A 24,808-nucleotide genomic window follows, 5' to 3' on the forward strand; every position below is an offset into this window, starting at 1 on the left:
TTTGTGACCACCTAGAGGGGTGGGAGAGGGAGGGTGGGAGGGAGGGAGATGCAAGAGGGAAGAGATATGGGAACATATGTATATGTATAACTGATTCACTTTGTTGTAAAGCAGAAACTAACACACCATTGTAAAGCAATTATACTTCAATAAAGATGTTAAAAAACAAAAAAAACAAAAAAAAAAACATCATCACTAAGGAGGCCTAGGAACAAAAGGTCAGGGTGGATCTTCAATGCGTACATTGGAACTGTCGAAAGGGGCAGTGGGTCTAGTGGTGGAAGTGAGACGTTGATTCAGGTACTGAAGCTATTAATAAATGAGGGGGAAGTGACTGAGGATACAAAGATAACAGGCAAAAGGAGGGATAAGAGGTGGAAAAATCCAATAAAATGTGTTTTAAAGGAGTTGGAGTTTCTGAAGGAGAGTGGAAGAAGTTCAAAATCCATCAAAATACAGTGTTTCCAAGTCCAGTCAAAATCTGCTGGAGGCTTGGTCTAGGGTGATACCAGTGGAGATGAAGAGATGTGCCTCACTGGTGGGAATGCAAACGATAAACCCCTTTGGAAGGAGAATTTGACAACATCTAGCAATATTAAACAGAACTGACTATCTATACGAGGTAATTCATCATACTATTATTTGTAATGGTAAAAGACTGGAAGCAACTACATGTCCACCTAGGGATGAATGAGTATATAAAGTGTTACTGCCGACAACAGGGCTCTAGGTAGCTACCAAAAAATGATATTAATGTGGAAGAAATTCCAGAACATTCAATTAAGAAAAAAGAAAAAACAAGATGCATTAATGTTTTATGTAACAAATGAATGTTTTGTACAACAAATATAAATATATAAGATGTATATGATGTATCTTTATAAGATGAGCCCGGGACAGCCTGTCTGAAACCAACAAAGATGACAGAAGTCATGTCAAAAGGACTCAAGAGCCAAGTTGAAGAGGCTCCTACTAACCAAAGATGGGACAATTTGAACAAAAAATAATAATAATGACAACAACTGATTAAAACGCCAAATATATATAAAAAAGCCATGGGTGGAACCACTGGGTGAAAGACTGGTGGGGACTCACCATGAAGTCGTCAAACCTTCGCCATCTGAACCCACCCACCAATTTTAGCAACACTAAAAGCAGGACGACTAGATATTATTAATGCGGACACTGTACACTGCACCCCACCTCCCAAAACTAAACCTGAGTCCAATCAGCCTTTAGATCTAACTTCCAGTCTACAGGAGATAGAGAGGACAGGGTAACAAGTTAAATAACCACAGGAAGCAATCAGCCAAATCCAGAAAGTGGCATGTTTTCCATCACAACTCACTAGTTCCTACAACAAGTCAATGGAATTTTAAAAGGTCATGAGGGGAGGAGGAACAATAAAAGAAATCTAACAATCAAATATACTAAGTGGACTCTGTTGGATCTTGCTTTGACTAAAACAACTATAAACAACCTTTAGGCAATTAGGGCAATCTGAGTAGGACCTGGTATTAGATGCTGAGGAAGTATTGTTAATCATGTTAATCATGTGGTACTGACATTGTGTTATGTAAGGAAATTTACTCTTTTTTTGAGATGAATAACTAAAGTAGTTTGGAGTTGTAGTAAAACTATTTATTTACTTAATAATCATCCAACCAAAAAAGGCAGGGATAGACACATAGACAGATGATGGGTGGAACAGGTATGGCCTTGATGCTGGGGCGCAGATACACAGCAGTTCACTGTGCTCTCTATTTTTGTGTACATCTGGAAAAGTAAAAACAAAACAAACACACACATACCCAAAACAAAGCCTGAGGGTAGAGATCCAGGATCTAAAAACCACAGGATTTGAGGAATATGCTGGACAGCAAAGATGAAATGAGCTACAGCTGTTACTCTTAAGAGAAAATCAGAAAAGAGAAACAGATTCTCTTTATAGCAGAGTATCCTATCTCAGTCAAATGAGGAAGGATTCTGAGAAAAGGGGACAGCTGAACTGCAGTTTTAAAGGATTAAAGAGTTAACTGGTCAGAGAGAGGATGAGTGTTTCTCCCAGCAAGTCTGCCCACGTAAGTTTTCTTTCCAAAACACAAATGATAGCATTCTACAAGCACACTCTTGCACCTTGCTTTTTTTTTTTTACATAATACATGTTAGAGACTGTTCCTCACAAAGCCCTTAAAACAGCTTTTGGTTTCTCAAGGATCTCTGTAATGAAGTCGTATATAAATGAAGATAGTCTATTTTTATTATGCTAAGTACCTATTTTTACTTGTGACAATACCACATACTTCTTATAAAAAAAATATCAACAGGGGATTTCCCTGGCAGTCCAGTGGTTAAGACTCCACGCTTTCACTGCAGGGGGCACGGGTTCAATCCCTGGTCGGGGACTAAGATCCCACATACACAGACAAAAGAAAAACAAACAAACAAACAAACAAACAACTCTGCTCTCTGCCAACCCCGACTCCCCCAGAAACCACCCCTTCCCTGACCCCTCTCATTTAAAAAAATAAATAAATTAATCTAATTTAATTTGCATGGCTTTTAAAACCATATATATATCAACGGTATAAAAATGAAAAAGTAAAACAACCCTGTTTGTTCCTCCACTCCTACTTCCCAAGAATAAGAGCTTTTAATTTCCTCCCAGACCTTTTCTATAAAAATACAAACATATATATATGCAAATACTATTAAATACAAGCAAATGCAATAATATATTGTTCTATACACCTACTACGGTATCTTATACAAAACCTAGTCTAGGCACAAAAAATATATTTATATTATTTAAAGTCTCTTAAAGTCAAGGATTCTGTGATATGAATTAAGAAACTTTACTGTATGTCAACTTACCAACGCAGTCACAGCACTCATCCCAAAGCGTCCCGAGACACAGCATACACTCTTTACAGCAAGAACAATTTCCTTCTCCAGGTCGGCACTGGCAGAGCTCCTAGAAATGAGACAGATGTTCAAATTTTAAATTCCAAATAACTATATTTAAAATTGTTAATTTTCTGCAGCAAAAAAACTCCATAATATTTACATTTATAGTAATTTACTCTTGGCACAATTTTTTTATTCAACATCATTAACTATTTGTAGGAACATAAATATCTACAAGGTAGATAGATTTAGATTTAAGTACTACTAGATCTAAGTAGATTTAGATTTTCTTTTGGACACATTCAGAAAACTCATTTTGGATCCTTTTATCTTATTTTGAAACAAAATGAAAACATTTTACTTTATAACCCATAACTTTACCCCCCATACTACCTCAATGAATAATTCAGCATAAGAACAAAACTTACTTTCCAGCTATTAGATTCACTGTCCAAATTAATCTAAATGCATGGCCAGCTGACTTGTAGTGGGAGTTGTGGTTTCTCAATATGTAAAGTGTGAATAAAAGCATGTTCTAAAAACTATTTTAATTGATCTATAATATATTAAAACAGTGTGCTTGGTGTGGCAGTCTGTTTACAAAGAAGGCAGCGATTCTTCCCCTCCCAATGTCACCCCTTTGCAGCTCCTCTGATCAAGAGACAGGGTCTATTTCCAGACCCCTTGAATGGAAGTGATCTTGAAACTTGCTCTGACCAACAGAATTTGGTGGAAGTGATTTAGTGTCAGTTCTGAGTCTGGGCCTCCAGAGGTCTGGAGTGTTTCCACTCCTTCTCTTAGAACTTTGCCCAGTTGCCATGTGAAGCCTGGGAGAGAGGGCCACGTGGACAAGTCCGTCCATCTTGAAGCCATCCCAGTTCGGCCAGCCTCCAACCAACCCAGCAGCTGACAACAGATACAAGAATGAGCCCAGAAAACCCACCCAGCTGATAGAGGCCAAATTGCTGACCCACAGAAACAAGAGCAAAATAAACAGTTATTGTTTCAAGTCAGGAAGCTTTGGGATGGTTTGTTACTGCTCGCAAACTAATTAACATGGCTTGCTTTGTACATGAAGCTTCAAGGTAATTCCTTTAGCCCTCCCTCTGTCCCTCCCCTGGCCACCAGAGAGTCACTGCTCAACAAACCCAACTTAAAGGGAAATTCTGTGGCCACATGGCTCAGTTGGCTTTCCCTGGTTGATGAGATATTATATATATTTTTAAAAAGTTAAACATGAACATAATATTTATCCCTATTAAATTCATCTTATTATGTTTCTAGATGACTGGAGACAATCATTCTAATATGACATAATTTTTTGCAAACTGATATTTCTCCAGTTTCAGTGAGAAATAGTTGACATACATCACTGTCTAAGGTGTACAGCATGATGGTTTGATTTACATTTAGTGTGAAATGATTACAATAGGTTTAGTTAACATCCATCATCTCATATAGATAAAATAAAAAGAGAAGAAAAAGTATTTCTCCTTGTGATGAGAACTCTTAGGATCTACTCTCTTAACGACGTTCCTATACGTCATATAGCAGTGGTAACTGCAGTCATCATGTGGTACATTACAGCCCTAGTACTTATTTATCTTATAACTGCAAGTTTGTACCTGCTGACCACCTTCCTCCAATTCCCCCTCCCCATGACCCCATTTCTGGTAAACACAAGTATGATTTCCTTTTCCATAAGTTTGTTGGGATTTTTTTGCTCTTATTTCAGTTAGCATAGTTCCTTCAAGGTCCATCCATGTTGTTGCAAATGGTAGGATTTCCTCATTTTTTATGGCTGAAGAGTATTCCATTATATACATATACCACAACTTCTTTATCCATTTATCCACCAATGGAAACTTAGATTGTTTCCATATTTTGGCTATTGTAAATAATGCTGCTATGAACATGGGGGTGCAGATACCTTTTGGAGTTAGGTTTTTGCTTCCTTTGAATATATCCCCAGAAGTGGAATTGCCAGATCATGTGATGGTTCTATTTTTGATTTTTTGAGGAACCTCCAAAATGTCTTCCACAGTGGCTACACCAATTTACATTCCCAACAACAGTGCACAAGGGTTCCCTTCTCTCCACATCCCTACCCACAGTTGCTATCTCTTATCTTTTTAATGATGGCCAGCATGGCCATTCAAACAGGTGTGATGTGACAGCACACTGTAGTTTTTTTTTTTTTTTTTTTTTTTTTTGCGGTACGCGGGCCTCTCACTGTTGTGGCCTCTCCCGTTGTGGAGCACAGGCTCCGGACACGCAGGCGCAGCGGCCATGGCTCACAGGCCCAGCCGCTCCGCGGCATGTGGGATCTTCCCGGACCAGGGCACGAACCCGTGTCCCCTGCATCGGCAGGCAGACTCTCAACCACTGCGCCACCAGGGAAGCCCACAAACTGTAGTTTTGATTTGCACTTTCCTGATGATTAACGATATTAGCATCTTTTTAATGTACCTGTTAGTCATTCATATATCTTCTTTGAAAAAATGTCTATTTAGGTCCTTTGCCCATTTTTAAATTGTATTCTTTTTTTTTGCTATTGAGTTGTACGAGTTCTTTATATATTTTGGATATTAACCCCTTATCAGATATAGCAACACTGACATTTAATTCCTTTTCTCAAAAAGTCCCCTAGCTATTACACAATTACACAGCACTTTCAAGAATCAACACTTGTTGGGAATTCCCTCGTGATCCAGTGGTTAGGATGCCACACTTCCACTGCAGGGGGCCCAGGTTTGATCACTGGTCAGGGAACTAAAAAAAAAAAAAAAAAAAGAATCAACACTTGCGCTATGCTCTAATTCATCAGTTTGATGTCAGTATATAGCTGTGACTTAATATATGTAAATTATAATATTTTAGCACCATGGAATTCTATACTCAGGCCACATGCATGTAATGCACACCTTGAGTAACCTTGCTAGGCCTGATGGAAAGAGAGGGACTAAAAGGGCAGGGCCTTCCTGAGAAGTACATGTGCTTCATCATAAAACTGGTGATGCCTGATTCACACAAACTCAAACTTACTTGGAAATTTAGAAGGACAGAGCTGCCAAAGCAGTATTTTGTGATTTGTTTCTCCATAAAAATCTGTCTGTCGTCTTTGGAGTGAGAGAACATTTTCTTAGTACACATTTTTAAAAAAACACCATCAGAGTTAAGGATATTGATACTTTTTGTTCTTAAGTTTTAAAAAGGTTGCAACTTAGTCACAAGAAATAAATAAAATTTTAAAAATTTAAAAAATTTTAATTTACATTATCCATAGAAAATATTCCTTTACTATCTTACTTGTGTATATTTACATTATCTACATAGCTCAGGAGAAACATATTAGGAAAGTAACAAACTTATTCAAAGAATAAGTCTCTCCTTTTTCCTATCACAGCTTTCAAATGGTAGCCTGTTAAATGAATTACTGTATATTATGCTAAATAATTTAAAAATGAATGTCGATTTAATGGACATTAGAGAAATCTGAGTCTTTAAAGCATTCATTCTACCTCTTACTGTTAGGTTTTTGTGAGGTGTTTTAAACTGGAATGAAAGGGTGGACGATAACATCAGATGGCTGCTAACTAATGGAAGGTTAAAACTCAGACTATTAAAAGTTACTTGAACTTGCCTTGATTATCTACCCCTTAAGATGAAATGTATTTCACACCCTCTTAATAGATGCCTATCCCGTACTTTTACATGTCAGTGTGATAGAACAATGCACTGAAGTAACATGCTTAATGACTTTTAATTTACTGATAGAATACAAAGTGAGAAGCTCTAGGAAGCCAAGCCATGGGAGAAATGACTGAAACACAGGCTTTATTACTATACCATTAAACAGACAAAAATCCAGGTTAAGACTTCATCGGTAAAAATTACTACTAAAACTGGTTGAATGCTAACTAATATTTTCTTTCCATCTTACTACAAAATAGAATGAAAAATCTGTCTTAATAAAGCCAATTTGATTTCATAAATTATGAAATTTCAGAGAGTAAATAAGCTTCAAAATGTACCAAACAATCTGTATTCTTCAAAACTCATGCGAGCATTCTTTCCAGGAGATTGGAAAATAATGAAAACGAGCTCCTCAAACGAACTTTTTAGCCAGTATTACACACTTAACTTCTCACTTTCCAGGAGAAAAATAATACACAGGCAAAGTTAACATATGGCATTTCGGATCTCAAAAACCTCACTGCAAATCTAGAGAGAAAAAATGTGTGGAAATGATTTGCTTTGTTTCTATGTTCTAAAGTCAAAAAAGGAAAGGAAACAATGATTTCTATGTGTAAATAATTATGAATAACAAACGTGTAGCTTATCAAGAAATCCATTATTTTCTATTCACTTTATGTGTACTTCAGAACGACACTATTAAATAAGTTTGGTCATAGAAACATTTTAATTTTTTTGACAGCTAGCAAACTGTGTGTGGTTGGGAAGAATGTTCCTAAGTACAAAAAAAAATTTTTTAAGTGCTTTGAAGTCACGTACTGGAAATACAAAAGAAAAAAAACACACGAAAACGTAACTATGAAGAATCAAGGATCACAGAAAAACATAAAAAATTACTCCATTTAAATTAAGTAGAATCTTTTCTTCAGGACACTTAAAAAGAAACCTTTACTTTAGTTGTTTTATTTATGAGAACATAAATGAATCTTCTGTAACTAGAAAGGCTTTGCTAAAGAGATTAGAGTCAAGATAAAAGGAATGCTTTAAATTTCTAAGAGTTTGTTTTTTTTTTAATCATAAAAGACTTTGAAAAAAATCTACCAGAGTAGAAGGAAAAAACACCCAAGTTCCTCCCACTTCGGTAAATTCCTATGCGTTTCTAACAAAATAATGATGGCGCACTCTCCTGATTTAAAAAGTAAGCATTTCCCTATTGTATCAGTAAAAATCTGTCAACATAACATAACGGCTCCATAATGGAACATATTATGTACCAAAGTTCAGAAGCAGGCCTTAAATACTTCATCTCTTTCACAGCTTGTCCATGTTCTCATTCTGTATCACCGCCTTCAGAAACGTCATTATTATATTCCATGTCACTATTACTTCAAAGTCTTCCGTATTAACTAGAAAGAGGGCTGTGCTGAGATGTGGGATTCCTGTGCGGACTGGCTATTTACGTAATTCACTAACCTTCCTATGACTAACCTTGAGCACTGCTCAGTCGGCTGAATGTGGGATCCCAAGCAAACACAGCGTTCACAGAAGAAAGGTGGATCCAGTGCCTCCACTTATTTCCTGCCACAGCCTCCCCCAAAGTTCCTAAGTGGGTTTTATGTAACATTAACAGGCACTGTGCTAAGTGTTTTATATGCATTATCTTGGAGCTCATATAGCCTTTATCAAGGTATTATTCATCTTCATTTTCATATAAGGTGATGAATTTGTACATCATTCAATTAGTAAGTGGCCGAGATTTGACCCCAGTTTCGGATAGCTATTCCTGCTTTTTAAACATTGAGATGAGAAATATAAAGCTTATTTCTTATTAATTTAGCATCTCAATAATTATAGTTATTACTTTCTTAGAGAGAATGAGCCCATAATTAAACTTAGCTAACCCTTCAGGTTGTTTAACCAAAGGCACTATTATATCTTTTACTCTCAGTACCTGAATACAATTACAAGTGTTATTGCCAAAGTTTAATCATTGTTTGTAAAGGTAAAATAAGTATCAATGGCAAGAGTTGCAAAACCAGTGTGTTGGGATTTAATACTTAATTCTTTTTTTGCTTGGGCCAGTTAATGATCGCATCATCTGCCTCCTTGGTCTGGAAGTCCCAGGGAAAGTATGGGTGCTGCTCCTGGTACAGATGAAAGGCTGGAAGGGATGGGTCAGTGATCCAGCCCAACTGGGCTCTGACGTCAGATCTTCCGCCACAGGGCTGCTACCACCACCACTGCTTCCGCATGTCAGAGCCAGAGTGACATGGATTGTGAAGTACCACACTCAATGTTCTTAAAGTGTGGTAATCACACCGTTCAATACATTTATGGTGGAAAAAATTATAACTTTATACTAAATAGAAGACAGAAATTTATACATTTGAGCTATCCTACGTTGACCAGAATGAGTATTTAGAGATAATTTGGCAATTTGCTTTAAAACTTATATGAAGGGACTTCCCTGGTGGCACAGTGGTTAAGAATCCGTCTGCAATTTAGGGGACATGGGTTCGAACCCTGCTCCAGGAAGATCCCACATGCCGCGGAGCAACTAAGCCCGTGCGCCACAACTACTGAGCCTGTGCTCTAGAGCCCGCGAGCCACAACTACTGAAGCCTGCGCGCCTAGAACCCATGCTCCGTAACAAGAGAAGCCACCGCAATGAGAAGCCCGCGCACCGCAACAAAGAGTAGCCCCCGCTTGCTGCAACTAGAGAAAGCCCATGAGCAGCAAAGACCCAACACAGCGAAAAATAAATTTTAAAAAAAGTATTTTACATTTGTATTATTGAAAATCTTGAATATGACAAAGAATTTCAATTTTTTATGCCAGAAGACAGATTTTATATAATTATTAAATCAACTTTAATGGAAAATCTTGTTTTCTATACCTCTAAGGTTCTGGTGAGATCTTAATCCATGCAAAATAAATTGGGGGGGTAATTATTCATCTAAGACTAAGCCTAGACTTTAAGAGTTAAAATTTATTTTATAAACTTCCAAATTTCCAGGTCAGAGATGGAAACTAATAACTTGAGGGAAATTTTTATTTATATTCTGATGCAAAGTTGCTGATAAATATCTCCATTCTTTAACTGTTGCCAAAATCTGAGAGATTTGTTAGCAATGTTGTTAAAACAGGGAAATATCACCATTGAAAACAACATTATAGTCTAGCAGACAGCAAATGACTTGGATTTACAGAATCTGGATTCAAGTCCTGGCCCGTAAACTGCAGCATGTAACACCAAATCTCAGCTTTTCAGATGCTTTGTGATCTAAAAATCCGACTCCTAGGTATTAAATCAAGAGAAATGAAAACATACATCCACACAAAGACCTATACATGGACGTAAATAACTTCATTCATAATCACCAAAAACTGGAAACAAGCCGTGTCCATCAGCTGGTGAATGGATGAAGAAACAGACTACTACTCAGCAAGACCAAGGAAAGGAGTCCCTGAGACATGCAGCCACATAGGTCAATCTCAAAAGCATTATAATAACTGAAAGAAGTCAGCCAGGCACAAAAGGTCACACAACGTACAATTCTAAGACATTCTGGACAAGGTGAAATTATAGGGACAAAAATCAATCAGTGGTGGAGAAGTACTGAGGCTGGGGAGGAGGCTAGTCTTGACTCCCTAGGGGCACGAAGGGACTTTTAAGGGTGATGAAAATATTCCCTATCTTGATTGTGGTAGTGGTTACATGAGCATACATTTATCAAAAATCATAGAAATGTACACCTAAAAAGAGTGAAATATATTGTATGTGAATTATACCTCAATAAATCTGATCCCAAAAATGCTTTGGGAGATTAGGGAATACCTCATCTCATCTCTGAAGGACCAGTATGGTACACTGTGGTCCATAAATTTATTATTTTAACAAATCTGAACTGAAAAACATAAAGCATTATATAAATGTTAACTGGTATTAAAGAAAGCAGTGCAGAAGATAGTTCAGAAAATATATTTCTCTATTTTACTTTCAAGCTAAAAGTGAACTTCTCTAAACTAACATACTTTTTTTTTAAAAACAAAGAAACATAAAACAATGCTGGTGAAAAATGCAAAACGTGAAAGCTGTATATATAATAATACAACCTTTATTCTATGTTTAGGTGTTAAAAATCACCTAAACATAGAATAAATACCTAAAAAGGACTATATCAAATATTAAGAGTAGTCTGTGTTTAGAAAACAGGACTATAAATGATATAGTTTCCTTTTCCTACTTCTATGTATTTTGTGGATTCCTTTGAGAACAAAATATTTTTATAATGGCAAGTAAACATTTTAAATTTAACTAGTAGGACTTCTGAAGATCCAGTTTAATTTCATACAATAAAAAAAATAAGACACTCAAAAACACAAACTGATGTTCTAAATATTAAATCAAACAAACTATAAGTGTTTATAATATCTTGACCTAAAACCCCCAGGAATGTAAGAACAAAGGTAATTATGAAAATGAACACTGTATGAGCATCGGTAACCAACAAGGCATTAGACTGTACCTGTGCTGATACTATTTTCACAACCCTTACATAGGTCAAATGGGTATTTAAAAACCAATATATAAACAACACACCCTCGAACAATTAACCTTTATTCAAAACAATAAACATAATTATAATTACGTTAGTTACAACAAATCCGTTTTGACAAATTAATACTCTTTAAGGAGGACATCAGACAGACTTTCAAACTCGGAACAGAAGTATCTAAACCAAATTTATCATCATGTTCTTTATAAATTCAAACTTTGCCTTGAAAATAATATAAACAAGGAAATACGGAAAACAGAATTTATCCTTTTGGCTAAATAAATCAGCATACAAGTTCATGTACATACATGAACTACCAAAATATATCAAACGACACCCATTTCTTATATAAACCTTGTAACAAAATTTTAATCCTACTTACTACAAAAGTACCCCAAAGCATTTCTTTAAAATCATCCAGGTGAGGTGAAATAGGGGCAGGTGGAGATGAGACTGGACCAGCCATATGCTGACCACTGGTGAAGCTAAGTGACGGGTAAATAGGGACTTTACTATTCTCCTTATTAAAATTATATTTGAAAACTTCCAAGTGTCCCAATGAAATCCTCATCTTTGGTCTTCTTTTTTGGGGGGGGGGGGGCATGGCACATGACTTGTGGGATCTTAGTTCCCTGACCAGGGATCGAACCAGTGCCCCCTGCAGTGGAAGCACAGAGTCTTCACCACTGGACTGCTAGGGAAGTCCCGCTCATCTCTGGTTTTTTAAAATAAATTTATTTATTTGTTTTTATTTTTGGTTGCGTTGGGTCTTCGTTGCTGTGCGCAGGCTTTCTCTAGTTGTGGTGAGCGGGGGCTACTCTTCCTTGCGTTGCATGGGCTTCTCATTGTGGTGGCTTCTCTTGTTGCGGAGCATGGGCACCAGGCGCCCGGGCTTCAGTAGTCGTGGCACGTGGGGTCTAGAGCACAGGCTCAGTAGTTGCGGTGCACAGGCTTAGTTGCTCTGCGGCATGTGGGATCTTCCCGGACCAGGGCTCAAACCCGTGTCCACTGCACTGGCGGGTGGATTTTTAACCACTGCACCACCAGGGAAGCCCTCATCTTTGTTTTCTTTGTTTTTTTTGTTAAATTTATTTATTTATTTACTTTTGGCTGCGTTGGGTCTTTGTTGCTGCGCAGGCTTTCTCTAGTTGCGGTGCGCGGGCTTCTCATTGTGGTGCCTTCTCTTGTTGCGGAGCACAGGCTCTAGGCATGCAGGCTTCAGTAGTTGTGGCATGCAGGCTCAGTAGTTGTGGCTCATGGGCTCTAGAGAGCAGGCCCAGTAGTTGTGGCGCACTGGCTTAGTTGCTCTGCGGCATGTGGGATCTTCCCGGACCAGGGCTCGAGCCCATGTCCCCGGCCTTGGCAGGCAGATTCTTAACCACTGTACCACCAGGGATGTCCCCTTCATCTTTGTTTTAATGTAATAATTCAACAGGTGAAACAGCCAGTGAAAATAAATTTTAGTCTCCACTTATAAACTTTATCAGCTATTCTAACTGCTAACATTTGAAGGGAAACAAAACTTACTCTTCCCTTAAATTACATCAGGTCTAACTCATTACTTTTTTAAAAAAGATTTATTTATTTATTTACTTCGGCTGCGCCAGGTCTTAGCTGCAGCACACAGGATCTTTGTTGCAGCATGTGGGCTCTTAGTTGCAGCATGTGGGCTCTTAGTTGCAGCATGCAGGCTTCTTAGTTGCAGCACACATGCCGGATATAGTTCCCCAACCAGGGATCAAACCCCAGACCCCTGCATTGGGAGTGCGGAGTCTTACCCACTGGACCACCAGGGATGTCCCTAACTCATTACTTTTGGATATTAATTTCAGAGATTTTCATGAGGTATTAACCAAAGCAAAACAGGACAAAAATAAGTTAGAGTCACAACTTTTAAGAGCAGGGAAGCAGAAAAAAGAGAGAATACACTATAGGAAAATAAGGTAGTGTTTATAAAAGGAAAGAGGGAACATTGTATACTATATGCCAAAATATTACTAGTAGAGTAACAAATCAAGATAACTGTAGCAAAAAAACTAATGTGGAATTTAATTAGCACTCATTAAGGAAAAAAGAAGAGAAAGTTAATTTTTTAGTTTGCTATGATTAAGAAATTCCTGATGTTACCTGAACTATTTATATTTTTAACTTAAAACAAAATACATTAAAAAAACTAGAATTATTAATGAGAAACTACTTTGAAATCCCAACTTATTTCAGATAATCTAAGATTTCTTTAGTAGTTAAATCAATTTTTAGAATAGAAAAAAAGCAGACTGTTGATTTAGTACATAAAAGCGCTAAATAAATATTCAGATAACCAGTAAAGTGCTAAAAGAATGCATCAATGATCTCTGAACCTAAGTTTGAATATCTTCATGAAATATAAAGTTTACATCATCCTAAATATGACCATAAATATTAGCTAAAAGTACTCACAAATCAGTAAGGAGTTTTTCAGTTTTTGTTAATAAATTTATTTTATTTATTTATTTTTGGCTGCATTGGGTCTTCGTTGCTGCACGCGGGCTTTCTCTAGTTGTGGTGAGTGGGGGCTACTCTTCGTTGCAGTGCACGGGCTTCTCATTGCATTGGCTTCTCTTGTTGAGTGCAGAGCATGGGTTCTAGGCGTGCGGGCTTCAGTAGTTGTGGCACGCAGGCTCAGTAGTTGTGGCTCGTGGGCTCTAGAGCACAGGCTCAGTAGTTGTGGCACACGGGCTTAGCTGCTCCGCGGCATGTGGGATCTTCCCGGACCAGGGCTTGAACCCGTGTCCCCTGCATTGGCAGGTGGATTCTTAACCACTGCGCCACCAGGGAAGCCCCGGTTTTTCAGTTCTTAATACAAAATGGGTCTTGAGATTTCTGGTGTAGAAGCATAATATTGATTCAAATTTTAAATGCTCTTTTCACAAAAGCAGAAGAAAAAACAAGTAAAGATCTTATTAAAAGCAAAATCCTGTTTCACCATTTTTCCCCTGAAAGAGGACAGCTCAACCACTCATTAAATGAGCAAAGGAACACACCAAGATGACAATATTACTTTCCTGATGTTAAAATTACATTTCTTTCCTGTCAGAAGCACAAAATAAATATTTACGTAGGGACCACCCTTCTGCGTAGCAACTTGTAGGAGAGGCAGGATGACTGTGCTGGTAAAAAACATTTACACAAGTCAGAGCTTCCAGGGAAAATGTTTTATATTTAGTTACTTCATGAGTTGCAGAGGGCTCGACATAAACAAATGTTCTAACTTATCCTCACAGTACAGCATTTCAACACTACAGATGTTGTTCAAACCAAATAACTAAAAGAAAAGCTAAACTCCCTCGTAGGAGGGAAGTTTCTTTACACTTCTATAGCATGGCCTTTCTTAAAGTTCTTATCTCCCACCTTCATTTCTGTGCATGTTTTTCTGTAAATTTAAGGAGAAAAGCTATTATTTCCAACTAAAATGTCAGTGTGCCTCCTACTTTGTTGAATGTGAAAGCGGAATTTTAATAACTTAGTAGTGTGATGGCAAACAAAGCCCCAGCAATTCTTCACCTTTTCAGGGCAATCAACCACTTTGAGAACCTCCTGAAAGCTATAGACTTTTCTCCTAGAAAACAATACATTTGCAAATTTGAATATAATTCTGGGGATCCCCTTTAAGAGAAGCACTAAAGAGGCCTAAGGACACCAGCTGACATTCTTGGCACATGAAACGCCAATAGCCAATCTATTCCTCAACTGAAGAGAACAGGAATAAAAGAGGGCACTAAAGTTCAAGTTTCTATCAGACCACAGAGGCAACCCCCCACACTAGGGCACAAAGACAAGAACCAAGCATCTACCAACCAACCACCACCCTGACCACAGCAAGAACACCATCCATTCAAAACAAACGAACCAAAAACTTCTCTGCAGGAAAATGATCAGCCTCAGAGCAGAAAACACACTCCAGCATCGAGGGCTTCCCTGTCCCTCAGGCGATACCCTCCAGTCTGTGTATGTCAGCCCTCCCCACAAACATAGTCTCCCAATCAGGCTTTTATGCTTCATTCCTAACTATAATGGACAACCAAGGAACACTATACATTTGAGGAAAGCCTCCTGCATGAAAGAGATATAAACTGAAAGAAAAAAATAATCTTGGAAGAAAGAGCAATCCACGTAACAGAATGGGAAGGTGAGAGGGGGATACACACCTCCATCTCAATCAATAAAACTTCCAGTAAGTATTCTCAGGATATCTGAGAAAACAGTGCATTCAAATACAAGTAAAAGTGTTAAAAGAAAAATTAACAAGCAGAAAATAGGAAGTAAAATTTTAAAGTTATTGCTAAAACTTAAAAATTCAATAGAAAGGGTTCAAAGGTAAAGTCAAGGAACTCTCCCAAAAAGCAGAATAAGGTGAAAACAGATTTAAGATTTACGACACTACATACAAGCAATGAACAACCTGAAAATGAAATTAAGAAAACAGTTCCATTTACAACAACATCAAAAAGAATAAAATACCTATGAATAAATCTAACAAAAGAAGTATAAGACCTGTATGCTGAAAACTACAAAATACTGTTGAAAGAAACGGAAGAAAAATTTAAATAAAAGGAAAGATAATCCTTGCTCATGAATCAGAAGACTTAATACTGTTAACATGGCAATAATTCCCAAATTGATCTATAGAGTCAATGTAAACCCAATCAAAATCATAGCTGGCAATACCAAAGGCACAATCCATGAAAGGAAAAAATGGGTAAGTTGGACTTTTAAAATTTAAAACTTCTGCTCTGCAAAAGACACTGTCAAGAGATTAAGTAGACAAGCCAGGGGACTTGCCTGGAGGTCCAGTGGTTAAGACTTCACCTTCCAATGCAGGGGGTGTGAGTTCGATCCCTGGTCAGGGAGCTAAGATCCCACATGCCTTGCAGTCAAAAAACCATTAACATAAAAATACAGAAGCAATACTGTAACAAATTCAATAAAGACTTTAAAAATGGTCCACATCAAAAAAAATCTTAAGAAAAAGAAAACAAGAAGACAAGCCACAGACAGGGAGAAAAATTTGCAAGAGACACATCCAATAAAGGACTATTAATCCAAAAGATACAAAGAACTCTTAAAACTCAACAGGAAGAAAATGAACAACTCAATTTAAAAATGGGCAAAAGGGCTTCCCTGGTGGCGCAGTGGTTGAGAGTCCGCCTGCCGATGCAGGGGACACGGGTTCGTGCCCCGGTCCGGGAAGATCCCACATGCTGCAGAGTGGCTAGGCCCGTGAGCCATGGCTGCTGAGCCTGCAAGTCCGGAGCCTGTGCTCTGCAGCAACAGGAGAGGCCAGAACAGTGAGAGGCCCGCATAGCGCAAAAAAAAAAAAAAAAAAGGGCAAAAGACATAAAGACACCTCACCAAAGAGGATATACAGATGGCAAATAAAGCATATGAAAAAAAGCTCAACATGTCATTAGGAAATTGCAAATTAAAACAACAATGAGATACCAATATACAGCAATTAGAACAGCTAATATTCAAAACACTGACAGCAGCAAATGCTGGTGCGAATGTGGAGCAACAAGAACTCTCACTCACTGCTGGTGGGAATGCAAAATCATACAGCCACTTTGAAGACAGTCTGGCAGTTTCTTACAAAAGTAAACATACTCTCAGCATATGATACAGCTATTGTGCTCCTTGGTATTTACTCAAATGAGTTGAAATTTTATGTCCACACAAAAACCTGCACATGGATGTTTGTAGCAGCTTTATTCTTAATTGCAAAACTTGGAAGTAATCAAAATGTCCCTCAATGAGTGAACAGATAAACAAACTGTGATACACCCATAAAATGGAATATAAAGAAATAAGCTATCAAGCCACAAAAAAACATGCAGGAACCATAAATGCATACTGCTAAATGAAAGAAGCCAGCCTGGAAGGGCTACATACTGTATAACTCCAACTGTATAACATACTGAAACAGCAGAATTATATAGACAGTAAAATGCAGTGGGGGATGCAGAGGCCATGTGGAAGCACAGGGGATTTTTAGGGCAACAAAACAATTCTGTGTCACACTGTAATGGCAAATATATGACATTACACATTTGTCAAATCCATAGGACAGTTGAACACAAAGCATGAACCCTAATGTAAATTGTGGACTTTAGTTAAGAATAGTATGTCAATATTGGTCCATCAATTGTAACAAATTGTGTAGGGGAAAGGAGTATATGTGATCCTTCTGCACTTTCTGCTCAATTTTGCTGTAAACCAAAAACTACTCCAATAAATAAAGTCAAATATATTTATATATAAAAATCCTAGCTGACTTTATTGCAGAAATCAAAAAGCTGACCCTAAAATTTATATGGTAATGCAAGGGCCCAAAGTATTAAAAACAAATCTTGAAAAACAACAAAATTAGAAAAGTCATACTTTGTGGTTGTAAAACATACCACAAAGCTACAGTAATCAAGACAGTGTGGTACTGGCAAAAAGACAGATACATAAATCAATGGAATACAACTGAGAGTCCAAAAATAAACTCTTACATTTATGGTCAAATAATTCTCAACAAGAGTGTCAAGATAATTCAATGGAGAAAAAAATAATATTTTCAACAAATGGTACTGAGACAACTAGATATCCATACACAAAAGAATAAATTTGGACACCTACCTAACACCATATACAAAAAACAACTCAAAATAAATTGCAGACCTAAATATAAGAGCTAAAACTACAAAATTCTAAAAGAAAATAGACAAGTATATCTTATAACCCTGAGTTAGGCAATGGTTTCTTAGCTACAATACCAAATGCAAAAGCAACAATAAATAAATAAATAAATAAGACTGCATCAAAATTTAAAACTTTTGTGTTGCAAATAATACCATCAAGAAAATGAAAAGACAACCCACAAAATGGGAGAAATTACTTGCAAGTCATATATCTGATAATGGACTTGTACACAGAATATATAAATAACTCTTATAACCTAACAATAAAAAGACAATAAGCCAATTAAAAAATGGGCATTGGTTCTGAATAGACACTTCTCCAAGGAAGATATATGAATGCCAATAAGCACATGAAAAGATGCTCAATATCATTAGTCATTAGAGAAACGCAAATCAAAACCACTTCACACCCACGAAGATGCCTATAACAACAATTGCTGGTGAGGATGTAGAAAAATTGGAACCTGCATACACAGTGGTGGAAATGTATACAGCCACTTTTGAAAATACTTTAGTGGTTCCTCAAAATGTTAAACATAGAAAATATGACCGAGCAACTCTACTCCTAGGTATATACACAAAAGAAATGAAAACAGATATCCACATAAAAACTTATACACAAATATCCACAGCTCCATTACTTGCATAGCCAAAAGGTGGAAACAATCTAAATATTCATCAACTGATGAATGGATAAATTAAATGTGGCATATCCATAGAGTACAATATTATTTGACCATAAAACAATGAAGTACTGATACATACTATAATATAGATGAATTATGAAAGCATTATGCTCAATAAAAGAAGACAGGCATAAAAGACAACATATTGTATGATTCCATTCATATTAAATGTCCAGAATAGGCATATAGAGATACTCTGATTTAAAAAATATATATTTAACACATAATAATAGTTGGTTGCTTTCTCTAGAACTATGTAGAATTAGAAGGAAACTCTGAGATCACCCAGCTGGTCAAGTCACAGTTAAGATGTGGCAGACTGTATTTTCCAAAGATGGCCACGTCATTCACCCCATCCACTAAGCTCTCCTTAGTGTTACACTCATGCTCTTCCATCAGAAGCGGGGCCTGTGTACCCTCCCCTTAAATCCAGGTGGGCCTACCACCATGATGGAAGTAACACCATAACCTCAATGGCGCGGCCATAAAAGGCAATACAGCTTCCCCTGCTGTGTTTCGTGAGACACCTGGTCTTGGAAGCCCTGAGCCAACATGTAAGGAATCTGGCTAGTCTTAAGCCAGCATGCTGGAGAAGTCATACAAAGAGACTACTGACAAGGAGCGAGGAAAGGAGGGGAGAGAGAAAGGCGGGGAGAGAGGGGTGAGAGAGACAGAGAACGAAGAATCTTCCTAACCCAGCTTTGTGATAGCCAATACAGCGGTCACTAGCCACATGCAGCTGTTTAAATTTAAATTAATTAAAATGATTAAATTAAAAAATCTGCTTTTCAGTCACACTAGTCATATTTCAAGTGCTTAACAACCAAGTGACTAGTTTCTACTGTACCTGACAGGGCTGATGTAGACCATTTCTATCATCATAGAAAGTTCTAGTGGACAGCGCTGCCTCAGGTAATTTCAGCTGCCAGCCTTCAGGCTGCCCCAGCTAATAATGCTGTGTGGTACAGATGAACTATCCTACCAAGCACCACACAGGATGCAAATTCATGCTCAAAATAAACGTTGTTGTTGTTTCCAGCCACTGACCTTTGGGGTGGTTTGTCACACAGCCACAGTGAGGGAATGCAAGGAGAGTAAAGGGCAGAATGTTAAACAATCAGCGGAGTCCATAAAACCAGGCAAATGGTAGAACCAATCACATTTCACTGCAATGTCCAGTAAGTGCTTAGCACAATGTCATAAGTGCTTAGGAATAAATGAACAAGAAAACCCTCAATACTCGAGGCCTCTATCATTTTAACCCCAAGCACCCTGCCACTAAGCACTGTCTCTACTATTCCAGAAAAAGATTTGATGATTCCTAGTTCTGAAGGAACAGGAATCAGAAATGTTTGCATCAGTGAATTAGTGGTTTAAAAAAAAAAAAAAAAAGAGTCCTACCTTCTTTCCAATGAGTTTACTAAAATCACCATTTAACAAATAGGTGAAGCTTCACCTGATTTTCCAGTTTTTACACTTAATTTTTACTCTAGTTTTGAAGCATTTTGTAAGTATTACAGAATTTTAAACTGAAAAGCAAAACAAACAAAAACTTCTGAGAGTGTTTATCAATAGTAACCAAACACTTTCTTCTTTAAATACTGCCTTACCAAGCAAGGTCTTTCAAATAAAATCCAATTTTTAATTATTTGAATAATGGAAATTACAGACTTGGAGAGTCAAAAAATAATTTGAGATTTAAGTAAATTTCTACCTAAACATGAATATAGCAATTGTTATGAGACTTTACTTCCAATAATGAATAATGAAGATACATTGAAACAACGTGGGAAGTGGCACAGATTCACCTCTGACCACAGCACAAAGCTGGACTTCACGAGAAGACTACCAAATTTTCAGCCAGCACAAGCCTAAGCAGACGTGCCATATCAAAACTTCCATGTAGGGACCTGCCTGGTGGCGCAGTGGTTAGGAATCCACCTGCCAGTGCAGGGGACATGGGTTCAAGCCCTGTCCGGGAAGACCCCACATGCCGCGGAGCAACTAAGCCCGTGCACCACTACTGAGCCCGCGCGCCTAGAGCCCGAGTTCCGCAACAAGAGAGGCCACCGCAATGAGAAGCCTGCGCACCGCAACGAAGAGTAGCCCCCGTTCGCCACAACTAGAGAAAGACTGCACGCAGCAATGAAGACCCAATGCAGCCAAAAATAAATAAATAAATTTGAAAAAACTTCCATGTATAAAACTACGTGATATTAAAGAATTATTGTTAATTTTAAAAGTGCTAATAGCTATGTTTTCAAGAGTTCTTATCTTTCAGAGATAGACAACAGATTTATGATAAAATAATATCAGGGGTCTGCCTGACACTAAACAGAGCTAGGGTGAACAGTGCAGGGGAACAGAGATGAAGCAAGGGTAGCCCCGAGTGAATGATGGCTGTAACTGCTGATTATTACTGCTGTTCATTATACTCTTCCCTCTTCTATTTATGATTAAAAACATCCATTGTGAAAACCCTAACCCTAACCAACCAACCTCTCTAGTTAAATGTTTTGGTTAAAATGCAAAGTGAGGGGCTTCCCTGGTGGCGCAGTGGTTGAGAGTCCGCCTGCCGATGCAGGGGACACAGGTTCGTGCCCCGGTCCGGGAAGATCCCACATGCCGCGGAGCGGCTGGGCCCGTGAGCCATGGCCGCTGAGCCTGCGCGTCCGGAGCCTGTGCTCCGCAACGGGAGAGGCCACAGCAGTGAGAGGCCCGCGTACCACAAAAAAAAAAAAAAAAAAAAAAAAAGCGAAGTGAGGGTACAGAGTATGAGATGGTGACAACCACACTCACATAAAGGCCAGGCTTCCCAGAATTTTAACTATTAATGAGGACCAAAATGTCACAAATCAGCACATAATGCCTCTCATCTATAAAAATCATTATCACTTCTAGTACATACAAATGCTCTCATGTCAGGATTACAGCCAAGAGGTAGCTGAGTCATACTTTATACAGAATTCTAATATGTGTGGTTGCTGAATTTCTTAGCCAACAGCTAGAAGACAGGCTAATAAATACAAACCCAAGACTGCTGATGGTCTAACAGGATGGGAAAAGGGAGAACAGGGGTATAAGACATGAAGTTCACCACTAATTAACGCAACTTTAAGAACAGTGATAACCAGTATGTGTATGGAAAGGCCACAGGCTTCGGGTTCAAACACAGGCCACTTTCCACAGCCACTTAATAGCTCTGTAAACTAAGCCATTACTTAACCTCACTTTTCTCTTCAGAAAGGCTTGCCTTGATGGCTGAGAGATCACTGTCAAACATCTTGGAAGCACATTCTCCAACGCCTGCAACCTTGAGAAACGCTGCTCCTGAACCCCCCCAGCTCAGCTGCTCCTAGGTTCCCAACCCTCAGCAACTGCATAAATAATAAATGTTTACTGCATTAAGCTGCTGTTTGGGGTAACCTGTTACTTAAAACAGACAATTAGTGTATTATATGTAGGGAACAGTTTGTCTATGATTTGACTAGCTAAATTTTTTTTTCTAAATATAGTGAGTCTCTTTGCTATGTAAACTGGATTATACAAGGGAACCCTTTAATTCATCTGAATAGGCTACTCATCACCTTGTAACAGCATGTTTACAAAGCTGGATATTATTGTCCGTACTGAACTCCTTGAGTCTGACATTGCTTGTATGCAAGAGAAGTATGGGGGCAAAACCACAGACCAGTGTCATGGTTCATTACCTCAGACCTTACACTCTCTATCTGTATATATGTGCTCTGTATCTGCTCTACAGTATATTTTAATATTAGTAAAAAAGTACTCTTAGTCCTACCTGAATGAGGCATTTGCTCACATCACTAGCACAGAGTGCTTTGTTACAACTCAGTGACACTGGGACCCATGTCAGGAACACCAGGATGGCTACAGTAAGCATAACAACAGAGCGTGACTTCATGTTTCTTCAAAGACAATCACCAACTCCCAGGAAGCTAAACAAACAAAAAGAAAAAAAACAACAAAAACTTTAATTCAAAGGCAAATGCTAGGGTAAAAACAAATACAAAAAAGAAAATCAAATAAATAAACCAAGACTCATTGCTTGTGTTAAAAGACTTTTGAGTGACTGTTTAAAGATTATTCTCAATGAAAGATTACTTAAACACTCAAAAAAAAGCTACAATATACAGTAATATCTTGTTAGCCATCTTCAAAGATATAGAATTCTGAAATTCCTCAGAGTACCCAGAAATGGTGACTGTGAAAATTAAAGTGAATATGTGTGTGTGTGTGTGTGTGTGTGTGTGCGCGTGTGTATACCATCAGTGACCTGAAAGTAGCAATATATAAAGCAAATAAGTAGTTTCAATGCTGCACTGCTTTTCAGCTTTAGTTTCAGGCCCACTATTCGACTTTAAGCCAGTAAAAAAAACAAAACAAAACACAAAAAACTATTAATATTGTATTATAATTTTAAAAACATTTATCAATATTTTAATTCTTAGAATTAAGACAGATTTTAAAAATGCAAATTATTCTAGTGTCCACTTGTTACTATCTCATTTTGTCTCTTAACATAATTAGCCAAAATGAAGCAGCTCAACGGAAGGAGTGGACAGTTGCTCCTTAAATAATTTAGCGAATAACAAAGGGAATAGTAAATTATTAACTGAATTAAGACTCGAACTTACCAAAATGTGAAGATATTCTTTTAATTCTCTACCTTAGGTACCAGTGATTCTTCAAAGATATTGAAGAAAATATTACAGTCCAAAAAGAAAAAGGAAAGAAAGACCAGCACAAATTCTGACAGTGGTTGAACAACCAACACAGTCATTAAACTTTTAAAAAGGAGAAGATAAAACTTCTTGGGGTTTAAAACACCCCCCCCAAACAGAATCAATTAAATAAACGACTAGTGATGTAAGAAGGATAAAAGGTGCGTTTATGGGCCTTTATGATTGCTGTAAACCTGTATTCTAAGTGTTAGCAAGAACAATAAAGCAAAGGCAAGAAGGTGAAGAGTACCAGGCTCTGTGCCCGTGTGTCTCGCTTCTGTACGAGAAAGCCCCAGGGACCGTGGCCGAGGCCGGGGGTACCCTCCTGGGACCGTCAGGACCCACCGCCCGCTTTACTGAAACGCACGCCCAAGTCCGGTGACTCCGGAGCCACCGGCACGTATTCGTGGCGGCCAAAGAAGGCATCGGAAAACGGATTCTTCCAGAGCTAGTTTTCTCCCCACAGCAACTGCAAATGGGATATTTTCCCCCACCTCACGGCCGTCTGCGTCCCACTCCCCGAACCTCCCCAGAACAGGCGTCCAGGTGAACGAGGCACGCAGAGGCAGGTAACCGAGCTCCTCCTAGGGGAGAGGCTCCCTCCGGGGCCTCGGGAACAAAGCGCAGCGGCCGAGCGGGCAGCGCTGACAGCGGCCCCGGCGGCTGGCGGAGGAGCCACGCCCCGCGCCCGCCCCGCCTCGTAGCCGCGGAGGCCGCCCAGGCCGCGCGGGCCCCATCCTCCCGCTCCTCCCGCCCGGTCGCGGCCTCCAGACCCAGAGCGGCATCCGCAACCCCTGCCCGCTCACCGTGCGCCGCGGCACCGCGAAGCAGCCTGGCTCTCGTTCCCCGCGGGTCGGCCGAGCGGGCGCGCCGCTCTGTGAAGGGAGGCAGGCCGCGCCTACGCTCAGTCCTCCGCGCAGCGCCCGCGAGCCTCGGCCGTAAAACAGGGAGAGACCAGCCCGCCGCCGCCTCGCCCCCGCCCCCCGCTTCCCTCCGCCCCCCTCGGCTCCCGCCGCCGCCGCCGCCGCCAGCTCCCGCCAGGAGGCGTCTCTCACTCCGCCGGCGCTCCTGTCCGCGCGCGACCTGGCCCCGCCCAAGCCACGCTCCCCGCGGGCCCAGCGCGCCCAGGGTCCCACCCCCTACCCGGCCCCGCCCCGACCGCGGCCACGCCCACCCGACCCACGCGCGCTGTCCCCTTTCCTCTTCCCCGTCCCCGTCTTCGGCGCCTTGCCGCCCGCCTCGGGCTCCCGCAGGCTCTGCCGCCCGGCCCCTTCTCCGGGCTCACCCCGCCCTGGTCCCGGAGCTGGGACGTGATGTGCACGAGCTCCTCGCCTCCTCACAGGCACCCTGGGAGGGAGCTGGTCTCGGTCCCGTTATGGGGATGCCGGACTGACTGATGCACCCCGCTGGTACCCAGTGCAGCTCATACCTGAATCCCGTCATTGACGTCGGAGACAGGATTTATTAAAAACGCAGACTTCTGGGGTCTGCCT

The 24,808-nt window shown here is 39.5% G+C and overlaps 1 protein-coding gene across 2 annotated transcripts in view; it reads right to left on the reverse strand.

Annotated features, from left to right (window-relative positions):
- TWSG1 (twisted gastrulation BMP signaling modulator 1) overlaps positions 1-24,262 on the reverse strand; it is a 36,842-nt gene extending 12,580 nt beyond the window's left edge. Inside the window, exons 1-3 of one of the 2 annotated variants that reach the window (XM_024121020.3) lie at positions 24,122-24,262; positions 22,373-22,529; positions 2,875-2,974 (exon numbers count right to left, since the gene is read on the reverse strand). In XM_024121020.3, coding sequence (XP_023976788.1) covers positions 2,875-2,974; positions 22,373-22,495 — 223 coding nt within the window. In that variant the 5' untranslated portion in view covers positions 22,496-22,529; positions 24,122-24,262. Of the gene's footprint in view, positions 1-2,874; positions 2,975-22,372; positions 22,530-23,228; positions 23,287-24,121 lie in introns of those variants that run through there. The other variant, XM_007114795.4, reaches the window with a different exon arrangement.
- Between the last annotated feature and the right edge of the window lie 546 nt (positions 24,263-24,808).

This window comes from Physeter macrocephalus, chromosome 19, assembly GCF_002837175.3.
Source record: "Physeter macrocephalus isolate SW-GA chromosome 19, ASM283717v5, whole genome shotgun sequence".
NCBI classification, from domain to species: domain Eukaryota; kingdom Metazoa; phylum Chordata; class Mammalia; order Artiodactyla; family Physeteridae; genus Physeter; species Physeter macrocephalus.